General features: G+C 46.1%; 1 protein-coding gene across 3 annotated transcripts in view; it reads right to left on the bottom strand.

Moving 5' to 3' along the window:
* The window catches only part of LOC125448668 (multifunctional procollagen lysine hydroxylase and glycosyltransferase LH3-like), a 78,187-nt gene that overhangs the window by 17,957 nt on the left and 33,768 nt on the right, over positions 1 to 26,462 (bottom strand). For 2 of the 3 annotated variants that reach the window (XR_009443445.1, XM_059642714.1), the window contains exons 4-14: positions 22,279 to 22,442; positions 20,620 to 20,732; positions 20,064 to 20,127; positions 18,727 to 18,824; positions 17,365 to 17,466; positions 11,916 to 12,047; positions 10,576 to 10,697; positions 9,489 to 9,512; positions 9,005 to 9,109; positions 4,636 to 4,761; positions 1,795 to 1,936 (exon numbers count right to left, since the gene is read on the bottom strand). Coding sequence is in view for 2 of the 3 variants with exons in the window: in XM_059642714.1 (XP_059498697.1) it covers positions 1,795 to 1,936; positions 4,636 to 4,761; positions 9,005 to 9,109; positions 9,489 to 9,512; positions 10,576 to 10,697; positions 11,916 to 12,047; positions 17,365 to 17,466; positions 18,727 to 18,824; positions 20,064 to 20,127; positions 20,620 to 20,732; positions 22,279 to 22,442 (1,192 nt within the window). In the remaining variant the exon portion in view is untranslated. The remainder of the gene's footprint in view (positions 1 to 1,794; positions 1,937 to 4,635; positions 4,762 to 9,004; positions 9,110 to 9,488; positions 9,513 to 10,575; positions 10,698 to 11,915; positions 12,048 to 17,364; positions 17,467 to 18,726; positions 18,825 to 20,063; positions 20,128 to 20,619; positions 20,733 to 22,278; positions 22,443 to 26,462) is intronic. The other variant, XM_059642715.1, reaches the window with a different exon arrangement.

Raw genomic sequence — 26,462 nt, 5'->3', positions numbered from 1 at the left:
GTGTGTGTCTTCCCTGCCCCATGTGCATGCGTGCGTGTGTGTGTCTGCCTGTGTCTTCCCTGTCTCTCACACACAACTTTGTCTCACTTTCTACTCTCACAGCTTCTCTTCCTCCCTCTCATATTTTCTTTCTCTTACACACTTTTCTCTTTTCCATTCTCAATATCTCTGCCCCAGTCTTTCTCTCTCTCTCTCACACACTCTGTATGTGACCTTCTCTCTGACTTCTTCTCTCTTGCTCTCTCTATTCATATCTCTTGCTCTCAGTCTCCCTGTTCTGGTCATTCTTTCTCTCGGTCTCTCTTCCTTTGTGTGCACGCACGTCTCTTGCCCTGCCGCGAGCACGTGTGCGTGTCTCATCTCTCCAATGCGCGCGCGCGCCGTGTGTGTCTTCTCTGCCCCACATGTGTGTGTGTGTGTGTGTGTGTGTGTGTGTGTGTGTGTGTCTTCCCTGCCCCGTGTGTGTGTGTGTGTATGTGCACGTGTGTGTCTTCCCTGCCCCATGTGCATGCGTGCGTGTGTGTGTCTGCCTGTGTCTTCCCTGCCCTACATGCGCGTGTGTGTCTTCTCTGTCCCATGTGCATTTGTGTGTGTGTCTCTTCCCTGCTGCGTGCGTACGTGTGTCTCTTCCATGCCCGTGTGTGTGTGTGTGTCTCCGTGTGTGTGTGTGTGCGCGCGCGTCTCTCTCTTCCCTGCCGTGTGTGCGCGTGTCTCTTTCCTGCCGTGTGTGTGTATCTTTTTCCTGCCGCATGCGTGTGTGCGCGTCTCCTCCCTGCCGCGTGCATGCCTCTCTTCCCTGCCGTGTGCGTGCGTGTGCTTCTTCCCTGCCGTGTGCGTGCGTGTGCTTCTTCCCTGCTGCGTGCGTGCACGTCCGTGTGCCTTTGCCCTGCCACGTGAGTGCACGCCTCTTCCCTGCCGCGTGCATGCGTGTGCATGTGTCTTCCCTGCCACCTGCATGCATGTGTCTTCCCTGCCACCTGCGTGTCTTCTCCCTGCCGCACGCGTGTGTGCGAGTGTCTTCCCTGCCGCATGCAAGTAAGTGTGTGCGTGTGTGTCTCTTTCCTGCCGCATGCGTGTGCATCTTCCCTGTCACAGACATGCGCGCGTGCGTCTCTTCCCTCCTGCCATGTGTCTGTGTGTCTCTTCTCTTCCATGTGCATGCGTACGTGTGCATGTGTCTCTTCGCTGCCACGTGTGTGCGTGCGTGTATCTCTTCCCTGCCGCATGCATGTCTCTTTCCTGCTGCGCGCGTGTCTCCTCCCTGCTACATGCGTGCGAGTCTTCCCTGCCGCGTGCGTGCGTAGGTCTCTTCCCTGCCGCGTGTGTGTCTACTCCTTGCCTCATGCATGTACATGTGTCTCTTCCCTGCCGCGTGCATGTGTGTGTCTCTTCCCTGCCGCGCGCGTCTCCTCTCTGCCTCATACGTGCGCATCTCTCTTCCCTGCCACGTGTGTGTGCGTGTGTCTCTGCCCTGCCACGTGCATGCGCGTGTCTCTGCCCTGCCACGTGCGTGCGTGTCTCCTCCCTGCCGCGTGTGCGTGCGTGTCTACTTCCTGCTACGTGCGCGCGCGTGTACGTGTGTCTCCTCCCTGGCGCGTGCACGTCTCCTCCCTGCCGTGTGCGTGCATTTGCGTGTGTCTGTGTGTGTGTCTCCTCCCTGTCGCATGCATGTGTCTGTGCACGCACATGCCATTCCATACCAAGTATGTCTCTCTTTCGCTCCCTCTCTCTTCTTCACCCACCCCATGGCCCCTTGCCTCCCATTCTCTATGCTGTCATTCCCTCCTTCTATACCTTTGCCCGGAGATTCTTGCAGAAGATCATATCAGGATCTAGTTCAACTTGCGTAAATACATTCTTCTGTCTCAATTCATTACGCAGAATCTCCCCTTTGATCAGGTAAACCTGCGTGATATACGGAACATTCCAGATACCACTGTTTGGGGGTAAAGGGGAGAAAAATGGTCACCACAGAAACTGTTAGGTTAAATGCTAGACAGCTGCGCAGACAAGGAACTGGAGGAACTATGACTCTGAGACACACATCACACGGCAATCATTACAACAGAATCTTCTAGAAACACTCATGAAGAACAGTATTAGATAGAGTCATGCAGCATGGAAAAGAGGAGATTTACCAGGATGTTGCCTGGTCTGGAGTGAAGGTTTTATGAAGAAAGGCTGAGGGACTTGGGTCTGTTCTCATTGGAGAGAAGAAGGCTAAGAGGGGATTTAATACAGACATACAAAATGATCAGAGGATTAGATAGGGTGGACAGTGAGAGTCTTTTTCCTAGGATGATGACGTCAGCTTGTACGAGGGGGCATAGCTGCAAGTTGAGGGGTGATAGATTTAAGACAGATATCAGAGGCAGGTTCTTTACTCAGAGCGTGGTCAGGGCATGGAATGCCCTGACTGCCAAAGTAGTTAACTCAGCTACATTAGGGGCATTTAAACAGTCCCTGGATAAGCATATGGATGATGATGGGATTGTGTAGGGGGATAGGTTTAGATTAGTTCACAGGTCGGCGCAACATCAAGGCTGAAGTGCCTATTCTGCGCTGTATTGTGCTAAGTTCTATGTTCGATAAAATGGACGCTTTGGTCTGACACGTCCATGCCAGCCAGGTATGCTAAAGTGAACTAGCCCCATTTGCCTGCATTTGGCTCGTATCCTTGTAAACCTTTCATAGCCATGTCCCTGATGTTGTATCTATATCTACCATTTCCTCTTGTTGTTCATTCCATATACACACCAAGATGTGTGTAAAAAAGTTGCCCCATGGCCCCCCTTTCAAATCACTTTTAACCTATGCTCTTTATTTTGGACTCCACTACCTTACACAAAAGAACTTGGTTATTCACCTTACCAATGCCCCTTATGATTTTAAAGACCTGTACATTCCAGAGGAAGAAAGTTCCAGCCTACCCAGCCTCTCCTTATAGCTCAAACCCTCCAGTCTCCTTAACATCTTGCAAATCCCCTTTGCACCCTTTCCAATTTAATAACATCCTTCTCCAGCAGGGTGACTACAACTGTACGCAGCAAGTCCAAAAGGATATATGCTGTTCTCATATTCCCCAATCCATTCACTTGACTCAACTCTCCCACCCATTGTTTCCTTCAATACTTCCACTTCAGTCCCTCTTTCTCTCGCTCCATCTTCCTCAATTCCTCCCTCTTTCCAAACATCTTCCGAAACCAATGTCTTCCTCTATTCCTCTCAAAATCTCTTTCCTTTCATCTCCCTCAATCCTTTCTTTCCCTCCATCTTTCACTCATCCATCTTTCTGTTCCTCTTTTCCCTCTCTCCATTGCCCTCCATCTACCTCAATCCTTCCCTCCCATCATCTTTGTCTATCTCACTTTCAATCCCTCCTATCCACGAACTTGCTCAACCAAGCCCTGGGCTCACGAAGACCTAACATATATGGTCCACCTCTCAAGGTTCCCATCGGCTGTTTGCACTGCTGGAGAATTCAACTAGCTCTTCTGGACATCTCTAGCGAAGTCTAGGAATCTATACAAAGTTCACATTATAACAGTTTACAGTGTACATAAATAGCATAATAAGGGAGCAAACTGTCTATAGGGACAACGTAAATGGCACAGTACATCATGTAGTCTACAGGGCCTATTTAAACATCAAAAGCCTGCAGACCCTACAGGCTGTGAGTGGATTCTGTTTTCGAGTCTGTTCACACGTTGTTTTGTAGACAATTTGGAACACAATGCAGCACAATATAAAACTGCTGTTCATGAGTTCAGGAGACATTTATATGTTGAATTTTTAAAATTACACATCCATATGGAGTTGCGTTGTAAGTTCAGGTGTTCAAAGGTCGTACATTCGTGACTTGGGGGCCGATGTATTTACAAAGAGTCTGTTTGCAGCAAAAGCAACATCAACCTTTCTCAGTAAAAGCAGGTTGATTCCTCCAGCAAATTACAGTCAGTGGAGGGTAGATATAAGAATAATTCTGTACATAAAGTCAGCCCCAGTCACTTACAGGAGCAGGCTGCCCAGATGTGACATGCGTGCACACGTACATGTTTGCGTGTATATCACGCAGAAGCAAGCAGATGAATCAGATAACCATACAATCAAAGGAAGTGAAAATGTTCTGATATCTCCAAAACAACCAGCATGAATACCATAATCTGAGGTGTCTACTTTGTAATTACATTGAATGCACATCACAGAAAAGGGGCATTTGACCCAACCTGTCAGTTCTGGTGCCTGAGCTCCATTTGAGCATCATCTCATCTTTCTTTTTCTAAATCCAACCTCATTGTTTTTGGCCATTTAAAAAGTGCCCTGTTTAAGGAACCTTTATGGGTCCAAAGTGGAGTTACGTCCATTCACTCACTTTATTAATCTCTCCTTGTAAGACAATGCTTCCATCTACATTGCTTACAATTCTGTGCATCAATATTTGTTGTTATTAAACCATATTTGGGGAGAGAATTCAACCACTTTACAAAGGAGCAAATAAGGGTCTAGGCCTGAAACATCAGCCTTCCTGCTCCTCTGATGCTGCTTGACCTGCTGTGTTCATCCAGCTCTACACCTTGTTAAATTACAAATTCATTTGAAGCCCAATAGCCCAAGCTGATAAAACCTATTACTCACACTCTCTTCAACTGCACAATGTCAATATAGTCCTCTGAGCGGCTGTAGTAACCGTCAGCATTTACCGCACCCCAGAAGTTGGACCACAGCTTGCCATCACGACTGACCATTGGTGCGATCACAAACCTGCAGGGAGGAAACGACAGGTAAGAGAGTGCCAACGGTTAAACACGAGGGCAGCAACTGTGGGGGCCACTAGGACATGTAACCTGTGTTAGAGTTCAACCGACAGAAAGACACAGGTTCAAGACTTCACTCCAGAACTCTGTAATGCCAGAGGAGCCATCTTTTGGTTGAGACCTCAAGCCAAGAATCCTCTCAGATAAATGCAAAAGTCATCATTTCAAACATTATCCCAGCCTCTAACCTGCTCTAGTAGCCACAACATTAAGGTATTACTTACTTGTTGTTTACTTATGTTATCTACAATGGACTTAAAGACCTCATTCTACACCAGCCTCTTTAGTGGACTCATTTACCCTCTTGACAAACATGACAGACAGAAGTCATGGTCATCCAGCAACATCCACCAGATGGCGGCAGTCAACCACTTTCAGGAGGAGACATTTTAAAGTGGTTCAGTTGTTCAGGTGGAGAGTGAAGCTCATTGAAAGCATTTATATAGCACCTTCTACCACCTCAGGACACCCCAAAGTGCTTCACATTGGTAAGACAGCAAATTTCCTCCCCTGAAAATGATATGGGGGTGGGAGGGCATGAATGAGATGGATTCTTAATGCAAAGTCAGAAGTCACACAACAGCAGGTTATAGTCCAAGAGGTTTATTTGAAATCACTCAAGCTTTCGGAGCGCAGCCTCTTCGTCAGGTATAGTGAAACAGCAGAGCACACAGGCACAGAGTTTATAGGCAGAGAGATCAAGGTCACCTGCAGAGACTTATCATCTGACACTCCACTCTCACCAGTTACATGATCTTTTGATCTCTCTGCCCTTGATCAGTGCTACTTTGCAATGGAGATGTTAAAATGAGGCACTGGGAATGTGGGCCAGGATTTGCAAGTCTGAGCCTGCTTGAAGTTATTATCATTGCCCTCAGCATGGTTGGGGAAGGCGAGGTGAAACCACCCCCCCACCCCCCCAAACCCCAATCACCCTCTGAGTGTCTTTTATCAGTAATCAATAGAATGCTGACTGTAGCCGTGAGTGTCACCAGTGTAAGGAGCAAGTGTAACATTTAGATGGTGTCTATATCCATTGGTGTTTAAAGAGAGAATCTTATTGAAACAAACAAAAAGCCTGATGAGGCTTGACAAGGCACATATTCAGAAGGTGTCTTCGCATCTGAGGCAATCTACAATTAGGGGGAAAGGTTTCAAATAAGAGACCTCTCACTTATGACAGAGGTGTGGTGGAATTTCTTCTCTCAGAAGATCATCTGTGTTTGGAATTCTCTTTCCCAGACAGCAATGCAGAATGGATCATTGAAAAGGGAGACAAGGATTATGAGGCACAGATAGAATGGTAGAGTTGATGCCACAATCATATCAGTCACAATCTTACTGAATGGCAGAACAGGCCAAATGGCCCATTTCTGCTCCTGTTTCTTATGTTCTTAACACACAGTAGAACTCCAAGGCTACTGCAGTGGAACGTTATCCAACATGTGACACAAATTCCGCAAAGAAACATTAGAATAGATGATCAACAGGTTGGTTGAAGTGGTTGGTTTTAAGGAATATCATAAAGGAGGGGACGGAGGTGGAGGGGTTTAGGGGCAGAATTCCAGAGATTGAAGCCCAAACAGCTGAAGTCACAGCCATCAATGGTGGAGCAATTACAACTGAGGGTTACTCCGAAGGTCAGAACTGGGGAAGTGCAGAGATCTCAGATGGTTATAGAGCTAGAGTTGAGGGAGATAGGCAAGGGCCAGGAAAGTATTTGAAAATAGCAAAGAGGATTTTAAAAAAAGATTTTTGACTTAATTCATCCATGGGTAGAGTGATGTCTCTTGCTGGCCAGTAGTTAGGGAACTGCAGGTGGAGCTGGATGAGCTTCGGATCATTCGGGAGGCTGAGGGGGTAATTGAGAGGAGTTACAGGGAGGTAGAGGAAAAAGGTAGATGGGTTACAGTCAGGGAACAGACAGACCGAGCAGGGATCCCCTATGGCCATTCCCCTCAATAACAAGTACACCATTTTGGATACTGTTGGGGGGGGGTGCGGGGAGTAAGCCATGGGGTACAGGTCTCTGGCACAGAGTCTGTCCCTGTTGCTGAGAATGGAAGGGGGGATAGGAAGTGAGCATTAGTTCTGGATGTGAGTTTGCTCACTGAGCTGGAAGGTTAGTTTTCAGACGTTTCGTCACCATTCTAGGTAACATCATCAGTGAGCCTCCGACAAATCTTCTCAAAACTCGTGAGCATTAGTCAATGGGGACTCCATAGTTAGGGGGACAGATAGGAGATTCTGTGGGAACGAGAGAGACTCGCGGTTGGTGTGTTGCCTCCCAGGTGCCAGGGTTCGTGATGTCTCTGATTGTGTTTTCGGTATCATTAAAGGGAGAGGGGGAGCAGCCCCAAGTCGTGGTCCACACGGACACCAACGACATAGGTAGGAAAAGGGATCTGGATATAAGGCTGGAATTCAAGGAGCTAAGGTGGAAGCTTAGAGCTAGAACAAGCAGAGTTGTTGTCTCTGGTTTGTTACCTGTGCCACGTGCTAGTGAGGCAAGGAATAGGGAGAGACAGCAGTTGAACACGTGGTTACAGGGATGGTACAGGAGGGAGGGATTCAATCTGGGGTAGGTGGGACCTCTACAAACAGGATGGTCTACACCTGAACCAAAGGGGTACCAATATCCTGGGGGGGGGGTTGGAATTTGCTAATGCTCTTTGGGAGGGTTTAAACTAATTCGGCAGGGGGATGGGAACCTGAATTGTAGCTCCAGTGTACAGGAGGTTGAGAGTAATGAGGTCATGAATAAGGTTTCAGGAGTGTGCCGGCAGGCAGGAAGGTGGTTTGAAGTGCGTCTACTTCAACGCCAGGCGCATCCGGAATAAGGTGGGTGAACTTGCAGCATGGGTTGATAACTGGGACTTCGATGTTGTGACCATTTCGGAGACATGGATAGAGCAGGGACAGGAATGGTGGTTACAGGTTCCGGGATTTGGATGTTTCAGTTAGATCAGGGAAGATCGTAAAAGAGGGGGAGGTGTGTCATTATTAGTCAAGGACAGTATTGCGGTGGCAGAAAGGACGTTTGATGAGGACTCATCTACTAGTAGTAGGTAGTATGGGCTGAGGTCGAAACAGGAAAGGAGTGGCCACCCCACTGGGAGTTTTCTACAGTCCTCCAAAAAGTTCCAGAGATGTAGAGGAAAGGATTGCAAAGATGATTCTGGATAGGAGCGAAAGTAACAGGGTAGTTGTTATAGGGGACTTTAGCTTTCCAAATATTGACTGGAAAAGCTATAGTTTGAGTACTTTAGATAGGTTAGTTTTTGTCCAGGGGAAGCCACATGGGATTTGGTATTGGGTAATGAACCAGGCCAGGTGTTAGACTTGGAGGTAGGTGAGCACTTTGGTGATAGTGACCACAATTTGGTTACATTTACTTTAGCAATGGAAAGGGATAGGTGTATACCGCAGGGCAAGAGTTATAGCTAGGGGAAAGGCAGTTATGAGGCAATTAGGCAAAATTTAGGATGCACAGGATGGGGAAGGAAACTGCAGGGGCTGGGCACAATTGAAATATGGAGCTTGTTCAAGGAACAGCTACTGCGTGTCCTTGATAAGTATGTACCTGTCAGGCAGGGAGAAAGTGGTCGAGTGAGGGAACTTGAAGGAGAACTTGCAGGTAGCAGGGCTCTGCTGTTCCTGTTCAAAGATGCTATCAAACGAACCTTGGCAAGTTGCTATAGTGCACCTTCCTAATGGCACATACCTCCTGCCACTGTGCATCAGTTGTAGGGGGAGTGAATGTTGAAGGCAATGAATGTGGTGCCAGTCAAGTGGGCTGCTTTGTGCTATATTTTGCCAAGCTTCCTAAATGTTGTTAAAGCTGCACCCATCCAGACAAGTGGGAGCATATTCCATCACACTCCTGACTTGCACCTTGTCAGGCTTTCAGGAACCAAGGGGCTGGTTAGTTGCCTCAGAATTTCCAGCCTCTGACCTGCTCTTGCTAAACCAGGAATGAATGCAAATTAGTGAGCATAGCTGGTCATGAGCAAACAAGGCTTTGGTGCAAGTTAGGATTCGTGGGGACGGCAGAATTTTGCATGTGCTCAAACTTCACACAGCATTGGAAGTTGGTGGGAGAGCAGCATAATGTTAGAGTAGTCGGTTGTAGAGGTAACAGAAGTTCGGATATGGTAAGTAGGAGGACCCGATTGATCAGTTAATCTTACCGATTGTGCTCAATGAGGATCTTCAGGGTCTCTGGATTACTGAGGACCACATCGGCATCCACGCTGAAATAATAGTCACAGTCTGGGTCCTGGCGACACATGTGCCTGAGAAACACAATGGATGGATCGAAAGTGAGCTTCTTGTTGAAAGGTGAGGAATATGAAGCACAAACTGGCTCCCCTTCAAAAGGCAGAGGCTATGGAGAGGAACAGGGCACTCAGCCTAAATCAGCTCCTCAGTCCCTCCCTACTGCAACACTGCTCAGAGGAGTAGGCACATTCCTCTCATTTGCAGAGATATGTCTCTGACTATGAACAAACGTAATGAGCAATAATGAATAAATCACATTAACAAACAGTTACACTCGCAATGTGACTGCCTCATGCCTGGCAAAAGCTATACATATTCATACACAAGGGCCTGTTGCTGTTGTAGAAAGGAAGTTGTCCAACTATTTCCTTACTCAAAGAAGGGTAAACTTACCATACGGGAAATACAAAGGTTCCTCTGAATGAAGGCAAAATATAGCAGATGGTGAAAACCTTAAACAAACAGAGAATGATACAGAAACCAGCATATTTGACAGCATTTATGGAGAGAATTACATGTTGAGTCTGGTGTGAATCTTCTTCAAAACATAGCATTCTTTGTGTTTGTTAAAGGTTCACTGATCATCTGCACCATGAAGGTGTTGTCCCATTAGGAGAGATTGAGGAGATCATGCCTGTAATTTTGATTAATGAGAAGGGATCTCATTCCAGCAGACATAATTCTTACAGGGCTTGACAGGGTAGATGCAGGAAGGATATCTTCCTATGGCCAAAGAGATAAGCAGAGGGTGGGAGAAAGCGTCAGAGAGCTTTAGGGAGAGAATTCCAGAGCTCAGGGCCCAAGCAGCTGAAACGATTAAAACTGGAGGAAGCTCAACAGGCTAGAATTAAGAAGAAGGACAGCAACCTAGGAGGTTTATAGGGGCTCGAGGAGGTGACAGAGAAAGGGAGGGGTGTTGGGGGTGGAGGTCACAGACAGGGAGGGATGTAGTGGCTGGCTGAGGTCACAGAGATAGGGAGGGGCGTAGGGGTTGAAGGAGGTGACAGAGATAGGGAAGAGTGAAGGGGCCACCGGCAGTTACTGATAGAGGGAGAGGTGCAGGGCTGGAGGAAATGATAGAGATAGGGAAGGGTGTAGGACTGGAGGAGGTTATAGAGACAGGGAGGTGTGTTATCAAGAGAGGGAGGGGCAAAACCACAAAGAGTTGATGGGTGAACAGGAGGCACTGCAAGTTGAAACAGGCAGTAGAACTACGAATGACACTGGTTTACAGAGAGTAGAATGTGACGAACCAGCCAGGTGAGTGACTGAATAGTCAAGTCTAGACAACAAAGACATGGACGGGGGTAGCAGTTTAGTTGAGATGGGTGAAGTCAAGCTGATTACAGAAATGGATACAGGCAGCTGTAATGATGGCATGAATGTACAAACATTCATGCTACCAACAGCACACACATTGTCATGGTAACTGAAAGGTAACATTTAAATTGGTCAGGAGTGTCAGTATTGCCTGACTCACATCCCCATATCCCTGGCTTCACCCTCCGTCATTTCCTCCTCTGGGCCAACGACTTTAATGCTGTAAAAATCCTCCTGGTGCTCCTCCCAGAATGTCTGGATGTGTTTCTCATGGTAAACCTCCTGTTTGTAAATATACAGAATAGAGTTAAATCACAGATCAACTTGGGGATAGCCCATGTGGTCTTTAACATGACATTGAGGGGTTCAGGCCTAGAGCGATGGTGGCCGGGGACATTAGAAAGGCTCGCATCCAAAACATGAGGAGTCATCAGACAGGCTGCTCAGCTGCAGATGCCATCACAGTCCTGCCTATCTGGTTCCCCATGCTGCAGCTACAATGTTCAGACAGTGAATAAATTGTCACCCTTTGAGTCCACTTTTTTACCCCATGACATGAACATCACTCATCCCACCCTCTTGCTGCCCTCCGAAGTCTAAGGTCATCAAATCCCAGGAGGCTTGGGTATTGTTCAAATATTGCATAGCCCCTCAGCCAAGAGAACAACGCAAAAACAATGCATTTGGATAGCACCAATCACAAGCCTGAGGTTGTCTCGAGCATTTTGCAGCCAATGAAGTTATTGTAGCACATGAAACATGACAGCCAATTCGTACACAGCAGGCTCCCACAGTCTCAATAACCTGTTTTATTTTGCCTACACTGAGGGAGGGTGTAATGGTAAACTCAGTGGTTAGCGATGCTGCCTCACGGCACCAGGGACCCGGGTTTAAATCCATCCTCAGGCAACTGTCTGTGTGGAATTTACACATTCTCCCTGTGTCTGCATGGGTTTCCTCTGGGTGCTCTGGTTTCCTCCCACAATCCAAAAATGTGCAGGTTAGGCAGATTGGCCATGCTAAATTGCCCAGAGTGTTCAGGGATGTGTAGATTAGGGGATGGGTCTCTGTGGGATGCTCTGAGTGTCGGTGTGGACTTGTTGGGCTGAAGGGCCTGCGTCCACATCGTAGAGATTCTATGAATAAATATTGGGCCTGGAACAGAGAGAGAAGCACACCACTGAGCCAATCCCAGCTCTCCTTCCATTTGAAGGAGCAGTCAGACTCAGTAATGGCACCTCTGACAGTGCAACACTCCTTCAGTGATCACAGTGGGGCAGGGGGTACCTAGATTGTGGGGCGTGACCTTTTCCTAGTAATGAGTCTCGAAACCTACAACCTTCAGAGCCAGGGTCAAGGCACTGAAGCGGAAAAGTCAGCTCAAACGCTCTGCCCACCGCTCTCCACATTCCTCAGTGGAGCAGGACGTTATCATCTCCAAGTGATCCTGGTTGGTCTTACCCACACTCACACTCTGGGTAAACCCTGCTCCCTGCGTACCTTGTTGTAGATAAAGAGGGTCCGCTGTTCTAGTGGGTATTCCAGGGCAGCAAGGCGTTTCAGAAATTCCGGGAGAAACGGGGTCGGTTGCAGGATGAAGACTGCAATCAGCACCTGAGGATAATCTTCATCCTGAAGTGATGGACAGACACAAAAACAGATTTTATAGTGGCTGCAGGGGGTCGCAGGCCATCCAAACCCCACACTAAGCCTACCAGCCCCAGTAAATACTGACACACATCTCCCCTTGAGGTCCCCTTTAAATACTAATACACTCCCCCACACCCCAGGGAGCTCCTGTAAATACTGACACATACCCTTGAGGATCCTCAGTAAAAAGTGACACACTCCCCACTGGCACCCACGTAAATCCTAACACTCTACCCCCCGGGGACTCCCTCAAAGTACTTACCGACACATCTCCCTGGGGAAGTGTACTCATGCACAATCCCAGGACCCCTGTCAAGACTGACACACCACCCCAGGTCCCTGTCACCAGTACTGACACACTACTGGAACTGTGTCATCCTGTCAAATAACATTTCTTTCCACCAGCCACCCTTTCCAAATATTTAACCAACTAATTAACAGTAGTAAATGGGAGTGTGTTTGTCAGAATACATTTGACTAAATTCCTCAATCCATTTAATTTTAAATTTCTCAAGGTCAATGAGCTGAATTATGAATAGCTGGCAGCTGCTACACAGGTGGTTAGAAAATGGCATAATACTTCTAAAATACTTCACAACTCGTGTTAAAACCAAAACAGTCAGGATTGTGCCTGGGCCTCTTTCTGTTACCCTGGTAACCACTGCTTTATTGTTCTAAGCTGTAGCTGCAGTACATGTCTGAGCAACCGGCAATCCAAGATGCACAGCTGTGAGAGGCTATGTGCAGGATCACTGAGAATAGAAATTCCTTTCTTTGATCCTGTGTCAATCTGCTGTTCTAATTTCAGACAGCAAGGGAGGGACACAGATGCAAAGAATAAAGCAAACACACACACAGTGACAGGCTGACATACACAATGGCATAAATGGACACGTGACACACACACATCATCATATAATGCCACCCCCAGTGACAGACACACACAGTGACTTATACACACAAAGACATGAAACAAGCACACACAGACACACCACGAAACAAATGATGAAAGACACTTGTACTCAGTGACACACACACACACGAGTACATATAGGGACACATACACTGATGTGCATACACAGTGACACACACAAGACACACACAGATAGTGAAACAAACACTGACATACAGCAATATACACGATGAAAGACACAAACATCGTGACATGCACACGCATAGTAACAGAGTGACCCCCAACACACAAGAGAGAAACATGGTACAGGCACAGTGCCACACAGGGGTGGCAGTGGGATTTTTTGGAGCCAGTAAATTTTGCGCGTGGGGCAATTGAATTCATCAGGATGCAAAATTTGATTTTCTGAAAGGGGCTTCAGATAGCAAGTTTAAATCAGTGATGTGATTGGTATGGATTGAGAACTGATTAACACACAGAAAACAGAACACAGGACTAAATTAACAATAACAAAAAGTGTAGCTGGATGAACACAGCTGGCCAAGCAGCATCTCAGGAGCACAAAAACTGACGTTTCAGGCCTAGACCCTTCATCAGAGAGGGGGATGGGGAGAGGGCTCTGAAATAAATAGGGGGAGAGGCAGACCGAAGATGGATAGAGGAGAAGATAGGTGGAGAGGAGAGTACAGGTGGGGAGGGGATAGGTCAGTCCGGGGAGGACAGACAGGTCAAGGAGGCGGGATGAGGTTGGTAGGTAGGAAATGGAGGTGCGGCTTGAGGTGGGAGGAGGGGATGAACAGGTTAGGGAGGCGGGGACAAGCTGGGCTGGTTTTGGGATGCAGTAGGGGAGGGGGAGATTTTGAAGCTGGTGAAGTCCACATTGACACCATTGGGCTGCAGGGTTCCCAAGCGGAATATGAGTTGCTGTTCCTGCAACCTTCAGGTGGCATCATTGTGGCACTGCAGGAGGCCCACAATGGAAATGTCATCTGAGGAATGGGAGGGGGAGTTAAAATGGTTCATGACAGGGAGGTACAGTTGTTTGTTGCGAACCGAGCGGAGGTGTTCTGCAAAGCGGTCCCCAAGCCTCCACTTGGTTTCCCCAATGTAGAGGAAGTCACACTGGGTACAGTGGATACAGTATACTACATTGGCAAATGTGCAGGTGAACTAAATTGGTGGTTTTCATGTTGGTCTGTTGCGATTGCTATCACTGGTCTTTCACAGGGATCAATGCTTAGCCCCTAGCCACTCACAATCGAACTCCATTGTTTGGATGTGGGGAATAAAAATAATACTTCTAAGTTTGAGATTACTGAAAGACTAGGTGGAAGTGAAAGAGATAGTAAAAACTGCTGATGTTGGAGTCTGAGATAACACAGTGTGGAGCTGGAGGAACACATTTCTGGAGGGAGGAGGGTAACTTCTTCAAGGTAGGCATCCTTAGAAGAGGCTTCGCAGTGGGGTTATTCCTTACAAGAGGCTTCACAATGGGGTTCCTCCAGCTCCACGCTGTGTTATATTAGGTGGGAATGAAAGATGCTCGGACTGAAAGATGCAGTAAGGGAATCTGGAGAGGCTGAGAGAATGGGAAAGAATCTGACAGATGGAATACAATGTGGAGAAACACAAGATTATCCACTTTGTTAGTAAAAGCAAAAATTCAGAATACTTTTTAAATGGCAAGAGGCTAGGAAGAGTTGAACATCAAAGAGACTTGAGCATCCTTGCTCACGAATGACTGAAAGTTAGCATGCAGGTCCAGTAAGCAACTAAGATGGCAAATGGTGTGTTGGTCTTTATGAAAAGAGGATTTTTCTAATTTCTCTTCACATGGGGATGAGAATGTTGCTGGCAAGTTCAGCGTTTTTTTAAATTTTCATTCATGGAATGAGGGTGTTGCTAACTAAGTCAGTATTTATTGCACATCCCTAATTACCCAGGAGGCATTTAAGAGTCAACCACATTGCTGTAGGTCTGGAGTCACTTGTAGGCCAGGCCAGATAAGGATGGCAGGTAGACAAACAGGAGGCTGAAAAAACACAGCAAGCCAGGCAGCATCTGGAGGAAAGGAACAGTCAACATTTCAGGTATTACCCTCCTTCAGGACAGTTCTGCTTGTCCTTCTTCAGGACAGATGACTGTTCCTTTCCTCCAGATGCCGCCTGGCTTGCTGTGTGCTTCCAGCCTCCTGTTTGTCTACCTTGGTTTCCAGCATCTTCAGGGTTTTTGTCTCGAACCATGTTAGGATGGTAGTTTCCTTCCTTAAAGGACATTGGTGAACCAGACAGGTTTTTCTGAAAATTGGCAATGGATTCATGGTCATTATTAGACTCTTAATTCGAGATATTTACTGATTTCAAATTCAACCATTTGCCGTGGTGAGATTCAAACCCAGGTCCCTAGGACATTACCTGGGTCTCTGGATTAACAGTTCAGCAATAATACCACTAGGCCATCACCTCCCTTGTTGCCCATCACTAACTGCCATTGAACTGTGAGACTTTTTAGGGTAATTAAGAGTCAAGCACTTTGCTGTGGGTTTGGATTCACATGTAGGCCAGAACAGGTAAGGATGGCAGATTTTCTTCCCTAAAGGACATTAGTGAACCAAATGAGTTATTTTTAATAAACAACAATCAATAGTGAATGCCATTAAACCAGCTTTAATTCTAGATTTCTTCCTGAATTGAAATTTGACCAACTACCGATGTGGCATTTAAACACATGACCTCAGAATATTAACTGGGGTTCTAGATTACTAATCCAGTTACATTATTACTCCTTTATATGGGGAGGTGGTGTGTAGCAAAGAGATCTTACTGCAATTATAGAAAGTCTTAGTAAGATCACACCTAGAAAATTGTGTGGAAATTCATTTTCCTTAGCTACAGAATTATATACATGCCCTTCAGGGAGTGCAACAAAGGTTCATTATACTAATCCTTGGGATTGCAGGATTATCCTATGATGGAAGATTAAATAGACTGAGCCTATACATTGATGCACAAAGGTATCCTGGGATTCATGTCCATAACTCCCTGAAAGTGGCCACGTAAGTAGACAGCATGGCAAAGAAGGCATATGGCATACTTGCCTTTACTGTTTGGGGAAGTGAGTACAAAAGTCAAGATGTCATTTTGCAATGTTGTAAGACTTTGGTTACACTTCACTTTGAGCATTGTGTTCAACTCTGGTCACTACATTACAGGCAGGATGTGGAGACTTTGGTGAGGGCGTAGAAGAGATTTACCAGGATGCTGCCTGGATTAGAAGCTAGGAGCTATAAGGAAGGGCTAGAATAACTCAGATTCTTTTCTCTGGACTCTAGTGGAGGCTGAGGGGAAAACTGATAGAAGTCTATGAAATTATGAAATGCGTAGTTAGGGCTGACAGACAGAACTTTTTTTTAAACCAGAGTTGAAATGTCTAATACTAGCGGCCACCCATTTAAGGTGACAAGGGGAAAGTTCAAAGGAGATGTAAGGGACAGTGTTTCTTTAAATCAGAGAATGGTAGGTGCCTGGAACGTACTGCCAGGACTAGTGGTAAAGGAAGATATGATAGGGGCATTTAAGAGACTTTTAGATAAGCACATGAATATGCAAGGAATGTAAGCATATGGACCAACGCTAGGCATATGGGATTAGTTTAATTTGGCATCATGTTTGATACAACATCGTGGGCCGAAGAGCCTGTTCCTGTGCTGTACTGTTCTATGTTCTATACTGTCCAGAGTTTAGAAGAATGAACGATGATCTCATTCAGACAAACTAAACTTTTATAGAGCTCTACAGGGTGGAGGCAGGAAGGATGTTTCTTGCTAGTCTGGGAAAGAGCCAGACCAGGGAACAAAAATTCGTGCATAAAGACGCAGCTCTGAGAGGAGGAGGGTTTTCTTAACTTAGAGGGTGGTGAATCTTTGGAACTCTCTGCTCCAGAAGCTTGTGGAAGCTCAGTCATCGAGTGCTCAAAACTGAGATTGATAAATATCTACATATTAATAACGTCGAGAGCACAGGGATAGTGGAGTAAAATGGTGTTGAAGTAGAAGATCATTGAATAGTCCAACAGGCTCAAAGGAGTGAATCTCCTGCTCCTCATTGATTTCTTATGGTCTTATATAAGGAGAGAAGCAGACAATTAAATATAGAAAGAGTGACAAAGAATAAGATGGATGTAAATAAAGTAACAGCCAAGTCAAACAGAGAGAAAAATCAATGAAACAAAGAGAAACAAATAAACAAAAGGAACAAGGTTTTGAGGTTGTTGGAAGTGAGGAAGGATGGACAGAGAGATTGGCAGATATATGTTTACATACACATGCACACATAATGCCATACAAGTGCACACACAGTAACACACATGCATGGTCATGATGTTTACCTGTAGCTGTGTCAGGTCTAACAAGTCCTCATCACATATTCCACATCCAGTCTCATGGTTCCAGGCATTCGGAATATAATTCCCCAAATAGTTCAGTTGCAGCTAAGGGTGAGAAGGATGTTCCACAATTCAACTTGCAGCAACCAAGATTTGCAGAAATACAAACATTTCATTTGAGGGTATGACACAGGAAAGGTGTTTCACATTCATCTTCCTGACTCGCCTGAGCATCTTTATGATGTGGGACTAATTAATCACCTTGATTCACTCAGATGTCAGTGTGAAATTGGTCCAGTTCTGTCATGCTATCAGACACAGTGACCCCTCAAAGTCACAGCTCAAAATACACACAGTCCTCTTCAAAACATCTCCTCTCCAACCAGTACTGTACTCCATTTTTTATACATCAACAGACCTGTCTCAGTCAGTACAGTTCCCCAATGTTCTACAGTAAAAGACCTATCCCCACCAGCACTGTACCTCAGTGTTATACAGTGACAGACCTGACCTCAGCGGTATTGTATCCTAGTGTTATACAGTGACAGGCCTACCCCACCAGCAGTGTACTCCAGTGTTATAATGTGACAGATCTGTCCCCACGGGCACTATACCCTAGAGTTATACAGTGACAGATCTGTCCTCACCAGCACTGTACTCCAGTGTTATACAGTGACAAACCTGTCCCCACTGGTATTGTACTCCAGTGTTATACAGTAACACACCTCTCCCTGCTACTATTGTACCCCAGTGTTATACAGCAACAGACTGTCCTCACCAGTACTGTACTTCAGTGTGTTCCAGTGACAGACCTATCCCCACCAGTACTGTACCCCAATGTTATACAGTGAGACCTATCCCCACCAGTGCTGTATCTCAGGTGTTTTCCACTGACAGTCCTGGCCCCACCAGTACTGTACCCGTGTTATACAGTAATAGACCAGTCCCCACCAGCACTGTACCTCAGTATTTTCCAGTGACAGACCTGTCCACACCAGCACTGCATCACAGTATTCTAGTGATAGCTCTGTCACCAGTACTGTAGACGAATGCAACATAGTGACAGCTCTGACACCACCAACACTGTATCCAAGTCTTATACAGTGAAAGACCTGTCATCACCAGTACTGCACCCTAATGTTATACAGCAACAGATCTGAGTTCACAGGTACTGTACCCCAGTATTAATCATCTGTAAGTCCTCCATTGAGGCTCAATTCTACTATGGAAAGACAGATGCTTGGATCATTTGTTGGGCGTTTTTTGTTGTTTACGAAGTGTTAGTACAACATCTTCCACTAATACCTTCCCAACAATCTACCCAATCTCTCATTCATGGCAGTCATTGAGCCGAGACCCAGTTACCTTGGTAGGCCCATTGCCATGGACGATCACTGGCAGCGTATCCTGGGCTATGTTGCGGATTCTGGCTTTTCCTTTCTCAAACTTCACGACAATTTCATCTGGAAGATGGTAAGCCATGGGGATGGTTAAAGCAATGACAGCCAGCAGTCAGTAACACCACACATCAAACAACACCTGAATTCCCAGTTCTTTGGCATGGGGAGGGCAGAGCATTGATCGGGGATTTGGGGGAGGAAGTGACCTCCTTTCAATAAAGGTCACAGAACTAACATCTGAGTTCAGCTCCCACACTGGCCAGACAGGGGACCCTCAGCTCGTTTCATGCTGGGGATGTATTCACACTCAGAGTCATTCCAGAGGTGGTCAAGGATTGTTCTGGTCCTATGTCATAGAATCATAGAATCCCTACAGTGTGGATGCAGGCTATTTGACTCATCGGGTCAACATCAACCCTCTGAAGAGCATCTCATCTAGACCCACTCCCGTACCTAATCGCTGTAACCCTGCATTTCCCACAGCTAACCCACCTATCACATCCCTGAATGCAATGGACAATTTAGCAAGGCCAATCCAGCTAACCTGCACATCTTTAGACTGTGGAAGGAAACTGGAGCGGGAGGTAGAGGGGCATGTGTCAGTATCAACAGGGGGTCCTGGATGGGTGGGGGAAGTGTCAGTGTTACAGGCTTCAGGGGTATGACTCAGCATTTACAGGGGTCCGCTGCAGAATGTGCAAACTCCACACAGACAGTTGCCTGAGGGTGGAATCGAACACGGATCCCTGGCGCTGTGAGGCAGCAGGGATAACCACTGAGCCACCGTGCCACCCTATACTCATTGAAGTCTAGAAGAACAAAAGGTGATTGCACTGAAACAAAAACAATTCTGAGGGATTTTGACAGGGTAGGTGGTGAGATGACACTGCCTTTTCATGGTGAATCTAGAACCAAGGGGTATTGCTTGAAAATAAAGTATCTCCCATTGAAGATGGTGATATGGAGGAATTTCTTCTCTCTTAGTGATTGAAATTCTCTCACCCAGACATCAGTAGAGGGTGGCTCATTAAAAATATTAAAGGCAGAGTTAGACAGATGAATGACTGTAGAAAGTGCAGTTAAGCCACAGTCAAATCAGCCATAGTCTTACTGAGCAGTAGACAAGGCTGAAGGGTCTGAATGGCCTATTCTTGCTCTTTATGATCTAACTTCTTCCGATCCCAGAGGAATCCAGTGTATAGTGAGAAGGAACAGAAATTAAATTTAAGATGGAGCCAGGCAGGAGACACAGTGCAGTGAAGGTGGTGGCCGGCAGGGGATAGTGGAAGATTGAGAGTTTACCTAAAGCACCATTGAGATTTTGGAAGATTGTTGATTGGTGATCCAGAGCCATCTTGTACTTCTCCTGTAGGAAAAAAAGATTAGCATTTCAAGACTTCTACACACACAGTTTTTTTTATTTTTTTAAAGTCTAGCCATTTTAGAAAACCAGGCAGCTATGTTGTGCACAGTTCGCCAAATCGCCTGTTTCTGTATTTAGCAATACTAGTCAATGGGCAAATGTTGGCCCCAGGAGGACTCGGGAGAATTCCAATTTATTTCTGTTTGAAATAGCTGATGTGGGATATTTTACAAGCCTAATTGAAGGCAGATTTGGGGGAGGGGGGGAGAATTATCAGTATAACAATTCATCCAAAAGAAAATTGCTCTGGAGGTGCATTCAAACCATGTTCACTATCTAGTCTCAGATCAGGGAACATCATGGGACCCCGAAAACTGGGAAATCAACCAGAGATCTCAATAGTCAGTGATGAACTGTGAGTTTTCTCTGTTGAGGGAGGTAGTAGGATGATTGTGTTTCGGCTTTGTTTTCTGTTCCCTGAACTCCCTGACTCACCCTCAGTTTGGGATTGAGATAAATCTTAGTGTAGAAAAGTTGGTCATCATCATCATCCTTGAACTTCCATTGCTGGACAACGTTGTTGATGACTGGAGCATAACCAATAAAACCTGCAAACAGAAATAGACCACAATGTGGTGAAAGGGAAAGAGTGCATGGGGCGGGTTGGGAATTGGGTGGTTGAGGGGAGCATTTAGATCCTCTAAGAATTCACTAAAAACTCCCTCACCTGGGCAATCTCATTCACAAACACTCTCACAAATGCAAATTCATACACACAATACATATGGGCAGCCATACCTACGTGGACAAGAACACACACATCCACGCACTCAAAAAATACATTCAACACACACTTCCATTCATGCAGACACACATACTCATGCACAAATATAGACAGATAGTGTCGTACAGGTATAACATGTACATCGGTACATGCACAGCCTCAGACAAGAGAAAATATGAATGTAATAACCTATAATTCACTCAAAAGGTGAATGAGGGTAAGTGAGATGCCAGATCTAAGCCTATTACAGGTTGCATAAACGAAAGATATGCAAGACACTGGGAAGACAAAAACAAAAGCAGACGGCCTACTATCAACGAGTAGCCAGGTCTGAAATTTCTTCTACATCTTCCTATTGTCTACTGTTGATATCAGGTACAAAAGATTACCATTTACTACTCTTCTCCTAAACTCATGATTGGTATTCTATCCTCACTTCTTTATGTGTATTTGTTGAACTGGGCTTCTCTAGTTAATGTTTCCCTTGGGAGAAGGCAAAACACAGGAACAGCTTTAAGGGAAATCTCTGGCCTTTCATAACCCAACCACCAGCTGCCTGTCATCTTCCACCCAGCTAACATTTACTGGAATGTTTGTTGTGTGATGCGTAGCCAAGTGCATACTTAACATGATGTTCTAGTGACCTCCTCATTCCCTCAGGCAATCAACACTCATTATGTTTCAAAATCATTTTGCCCCATTACAAAAAGGTGAGGGAAACCGTTTGCCTTCCTCTTCTGCTGATGGTTCCTCCAATCATTGAACTTAAAACAAAATTGAGCACAATTCCACTACATTGTTAAAGAGGCAGGGAAATCTGGGTAGAAGATATCTCATTAGAGATCTCTTTTTAAGTAATATAGTGGATAACACATTTTTATATTTGATTATATTATTAGACACATTTCCTGGACTAGATGAATCAATTTTACTCCCAATACATGGAACTATCAACTTTAATAGCAACATGCAACTCCTTCAGTGGCATTTTGTTTCCAATTTATCTGTGTTAAATTAGTTGTAGTGTAACGGGCTCAATTTCCAAATTTCACCTTGGAAATCCAGGGCCATCAGTGGTGGTACAGCTGAAGAGTTAGATAGTTGTATATGAAAATTTGCAGAAAACAAGGAGTTTGAAGACATGGTAAGTTGTGTGGACAGTGCAGGATGAAGGCTTTTGGCTCTTCAAGCTTGTTCCATTGAAAACAGACAAGGTTATTGGGAATAGCTGTAGGAGACGGAGTTCAATAACGGTAAAGGGTGAGATTGTTAACTTCAGGAATGAACAACTGGATTTAAAATGGATGCAACTGTACAGAGACAATTTTCAGTGGGTTAATAAGAAGAGGAAAAAAAACAAAAAATACTACCTCCAGAATTGAGGTATGGCTTCCCACTACGGACTGGTGGATACTTATCCGCCAGGGACTCGTCCGGCCAGATAAATCCTTCTGCTGCAAAGATCACCTTGTGATTAAATAGTACAAACTTCTTCAGCAGTTCCAGGGGAGAGCCAGCAAAGATGACATCATAACTGTAGGAGCAAGGTGGAGGGAGAAGTACATCGATAACATCATCAGCAAGGGACAAGACACTATTGAGACAAATATTGAACTTACATCACAGAAATAAGCCATTAAGCCCATCTGTTCCACACCGGTGTTTAGGCTCCACAGGAGCCTCTTCCCATAGCCTCATCATCTCACCCTCTCAATATATCTTTCTATTCCTTTCTCCCTCATGTGCTTTGTTCTAAACATGAACAATGGACCTGAATTCCTGAGGTAAGGTCAAAGTGGTTGCCTTGACATCAATGGAGCATTCAATTGAGTGTGGCATCAAGAAGCCCTTTGCAAAACTGGAGTCAATGGGAATTGGGGAAAGGATAATGATTGCGGTTGTCGGAAAGTCCACTCCTAGATTCCAGCTCAAATTCTAGATTAACAATTCAGTGCAGCGCAGAAACTAGCTTGCAAACCACTGAAAGCGATTTTTGTTTTAAAAATCCATGGGTGGTCCTGATCCCCAGACAGCATTGGAGGACCAGCAGAGGAAGATCCTCCCATGTGGGATTAATGTTTATTCTCCAATATCACCAAAATAAATTGCTGTCTGTGGGATTTTGCTGTGCATAAAAAGGCTGCCGCCTAACTGAACTTTGTAACAATGGCCATACTTTGGATTCTTTATGCCTAAGGTTGAGGTTGTAGACTTGACGGTGAACGATGTGTTTGATTGCAGACGTTTTGTCACCCTGATAGGTAGCATCATCAGTGTGCCTCCAAGGAAATGCTGGGGTTCTGTTCCGCTTGTTGTTTATATGCCTCAGTTTGCTGGGGTGTTTTGGCATCTTTTCTGGTTCTGTTTTTCAGGTCCAGTTCAATGTGTTTGTTGATGGAGTTCTGGTTGGAATGCCAGGCATCCAGGAATTCCCTGGCATGTCTCTGTCTGGCTCATGTTATTATGGATGTGTTGTCCCAGTTGAACACACCGGCTCAGCGAGCAAGTCTACAACCTCATCCATAACCTGAGCTATAAATCTTCTCAAAATCCTTTATGCCTGCCTAAAAGGCCCTCAATTTGATATCTCAGCTGAAAGGTGGTACCTCTGACAGTGCTGCACCCTCTCAAGCACATGAAATGGGACTCAAACCCATGACTTTCTGATTTAGAGGGGCATGTGCCTGCCCAATAAGCCACAGCTGATACTGCAGAGGGACCATGGATTGTTCTGGTTGACGCTCATTATGGAGTATGAGGCCTAATCCAGAAGCAAATGCTGATATCTACATGGTAACATCGCTACAAGCAAACCAGAGGCCAAGGCTAATGCTGTCAGGACCTGGGTTCAAATGCCCCCATGGCAACTGGTGCAAATTAAATTCAACTTATAAAGCTGGAGTTAAGTGGTCCTGTAACGAATGGTGACCATGATGACTATCATCCATTTCAGTAAAAAGCAATCTGGCCCTCCAATGCCCTTCAGGGAAGGATATCTGCCGTCATTACATGGTCTGGCCTACATATGACTCCAGACCCACATTAATGCTGTTTACTTTTAACTGCCCTCTGAAATGGCCAAGCAATGACATTCAGTTCAAAAGCAATTAGGGACGGCCAACAAATGCTAGTCTAGCCAGCAAAACACATATCCCATGGAAGATGAGAAAAAGAAAAAGCTTTCAGCATAACTGTGGAGGTGGGGAATATTAAGTAGGACAAGAACCAGTCCCATTTAAATGAGACCAAAGTATTGAAGAACAGGATTCAGTTCCTTCCTTGGCTACAGATGTGAACTCTCCTTGTTCCTGTACCTTGTATCCTATTACCAACCTAGAACAAATAAACAAACTCATTTACTGCTAAACAATCATGGGCACTGATTCCCATGGTTTCAGAATCTGGTGTCACAGTTTGGGGCAGATAGTATAACTTTTACACAGAAATCTCAGTAAGATTAGTAAATGACAACTGTTTTTTTGAAAGAAAGATGCACTGTTTGTTCTGACACGAACTGCATGGTCAAGACTCCCTAATATTTCCATTCTTACCCCTCCTGCCTGGGTCTTAATCCAGTCAAGGCCCAAGTCCCTGCATTTCAGTCTGGGTTCAGACAATTCTAATTCACAAATTTCTAATCAGCAAACCAAAGGCATCATGGAGGGAGCTTTGCTCTGCATCTAACTCAGTGCTGTCCCTGACCTGTTAGTGTTTCATGGCGACAGAGCAGAGGAACCTTTACTCTGAATCTAGCCTTGTGCTGTACCTGTCCTAGGATTGTTGGATGGGGACAGTGTAAAGGAAGCTTTATTCTGTATCTAACCCCATGCTGTACCCATCCTGAGAGTGTTTCATTGGATCAGAGCAGAGGGAACTTTACTCTACATCTAACCCTGTGCTGTCCTTGTCCTGCGAGTGTCTGACAGGGACAGTGTAGAGGCAGCTTTACTCTGTATCTAATCCCGTGCAGTACCTGTCCAGGGAAGGTTTGATTGGGATAGAATACAGGAAGCTTTAAAGATAGCAGGTCTGCTCTCCACTTGTCTTGTTCTGGATGTGAGTTTGCTCGCTGAGCTGGAAGGTTCGTTTTCAGACGTTTCGTCACCTTTTTTTATTTGAAAAAATATACTTTATTCATAGAATGTACAAAAAAATAAAACATTTATACACCTACCCAGTCATGCAAGCCACTCCGGGTTACCCAGTGGGTACGTACACCAACTAAAGGAAAAAAAACAAAACAGAGGAAAAAAAAAACAAAGCAAGGAAACCGCCCCGGCAGTCGTCACCCTGCACAGTCCCAGTTGGCCCCCTGACCAGTTGGGAAAGGCGCCAGCTGGGCCCAGTTACCAGATAGGGTTCTTTTCCCTTTTCTGGACGAGTGGGCTCATACGGTGGTCTTTCCCCACCGCGCCTTGGCGGCGGCTGCCCCAAGCTTTAGCTCGTCCCTCAGCACGTAGTCCTGGACCTTGGAGTGCGCCAGTCTGTAACACTCGGTCGGGGTCAGTTCTTTCAGCTGGCAGACCAGCAAGTTGTGGGCAGACCAAAGAGCGTCTTTCACCGCATTGATGGTCCTCCAGGCGCAGTTGATGTTGGCCTCGGTGTGCGTCCCCGGAAACAGCCCGTAGAGCACGGAGTCCCGCGTCACGGAGCTGCTCGGGACGAACCTCGACAAATACCACTGCATCCCCCTCCAGACCTCCTGCGCATAGGCACACTCCAGAAGGAGGTGATCGACAGTCTCGTCCCCCCCGCAGCCACCTAGAGGGCAGCGTGCGGTGGTGCAGAGATTCCAGGCATGCATAAAGGATCTCACTGGCAGAGCCCCTCTCACTGCCAGCCAAGCAATGTCCTTGTGCTTGTTTGAAAGTTCTGGCGATGAGGCATTCTGCCAAACGACTTTGGCAGTCTGCGTGGGGAACCACACGACAGGATCCACCTCTCCTTTTCCCGAAGGGTCCAGAGGATACTACGTGCTGACCACTGCCTGACGGCCTTGTGGTCAAAGGTGTTTCCTTTCAAATTGTCTCCACGAAGGACAGGTGGTACGGAACGGTCCAACTACTCGGAGCGTTCCGCGGCAACGAGGCCAGGCCCATCCTTCGCAACACCGGGGACAGGTAGAACCTCAGTAAGTAGTGACACTTGGTGTTTGCGTACTGAGGATCTACACACAGCTTGATGCAGCCGCTCACAAAGGTAGCCGTCAGGGCGAGGGTGGTGTTCGGTACGCCCTTTCCCCCCTTTCCCAGGTCTTTGTACATGGTGTCTCTGCGGACCCGGTCCATCCTCGACCCCGAAATGAAGTGGAAGATGGTCCGGGTGACCGCAGCGGCGCAGGTCCAGTGAATAGGCCAGGCCTGCGCCACATACAACAGTACCGAAAGCCCCTCGCACCTGACAACCAGGTTCTCACCCGCGATGGAGAGGGACCGGAGCGTCCACCTGCCCAGCTTCTGCTTCAATTTGGCGATGCACTCCTCCCAAGTCTTAGTGCATGCCCCAGCTCCACCAAACCAAACACCCAGCACCTTCAGGTAGTCTGTCCTGACGG

Source organism: Stegostoma tigrinum, chromosome 45, assembly GCF_030684315.1.
Source record: "Stegostoma tigrinum isolate sSteTig4 chromosome 45, sSteTig4.hap1, whole genome shotgun sequence".
Lineage (NCBI taxonomy): Eukaryota > Metazoa > Chordata > Chondrichthyes > Orectolobiformes > Stegostomatidae > Stegostoma > Stegostoma tigrinum.
This window is presented reverse-complemented; position numbering and strand designations above follow the sequence as displayed.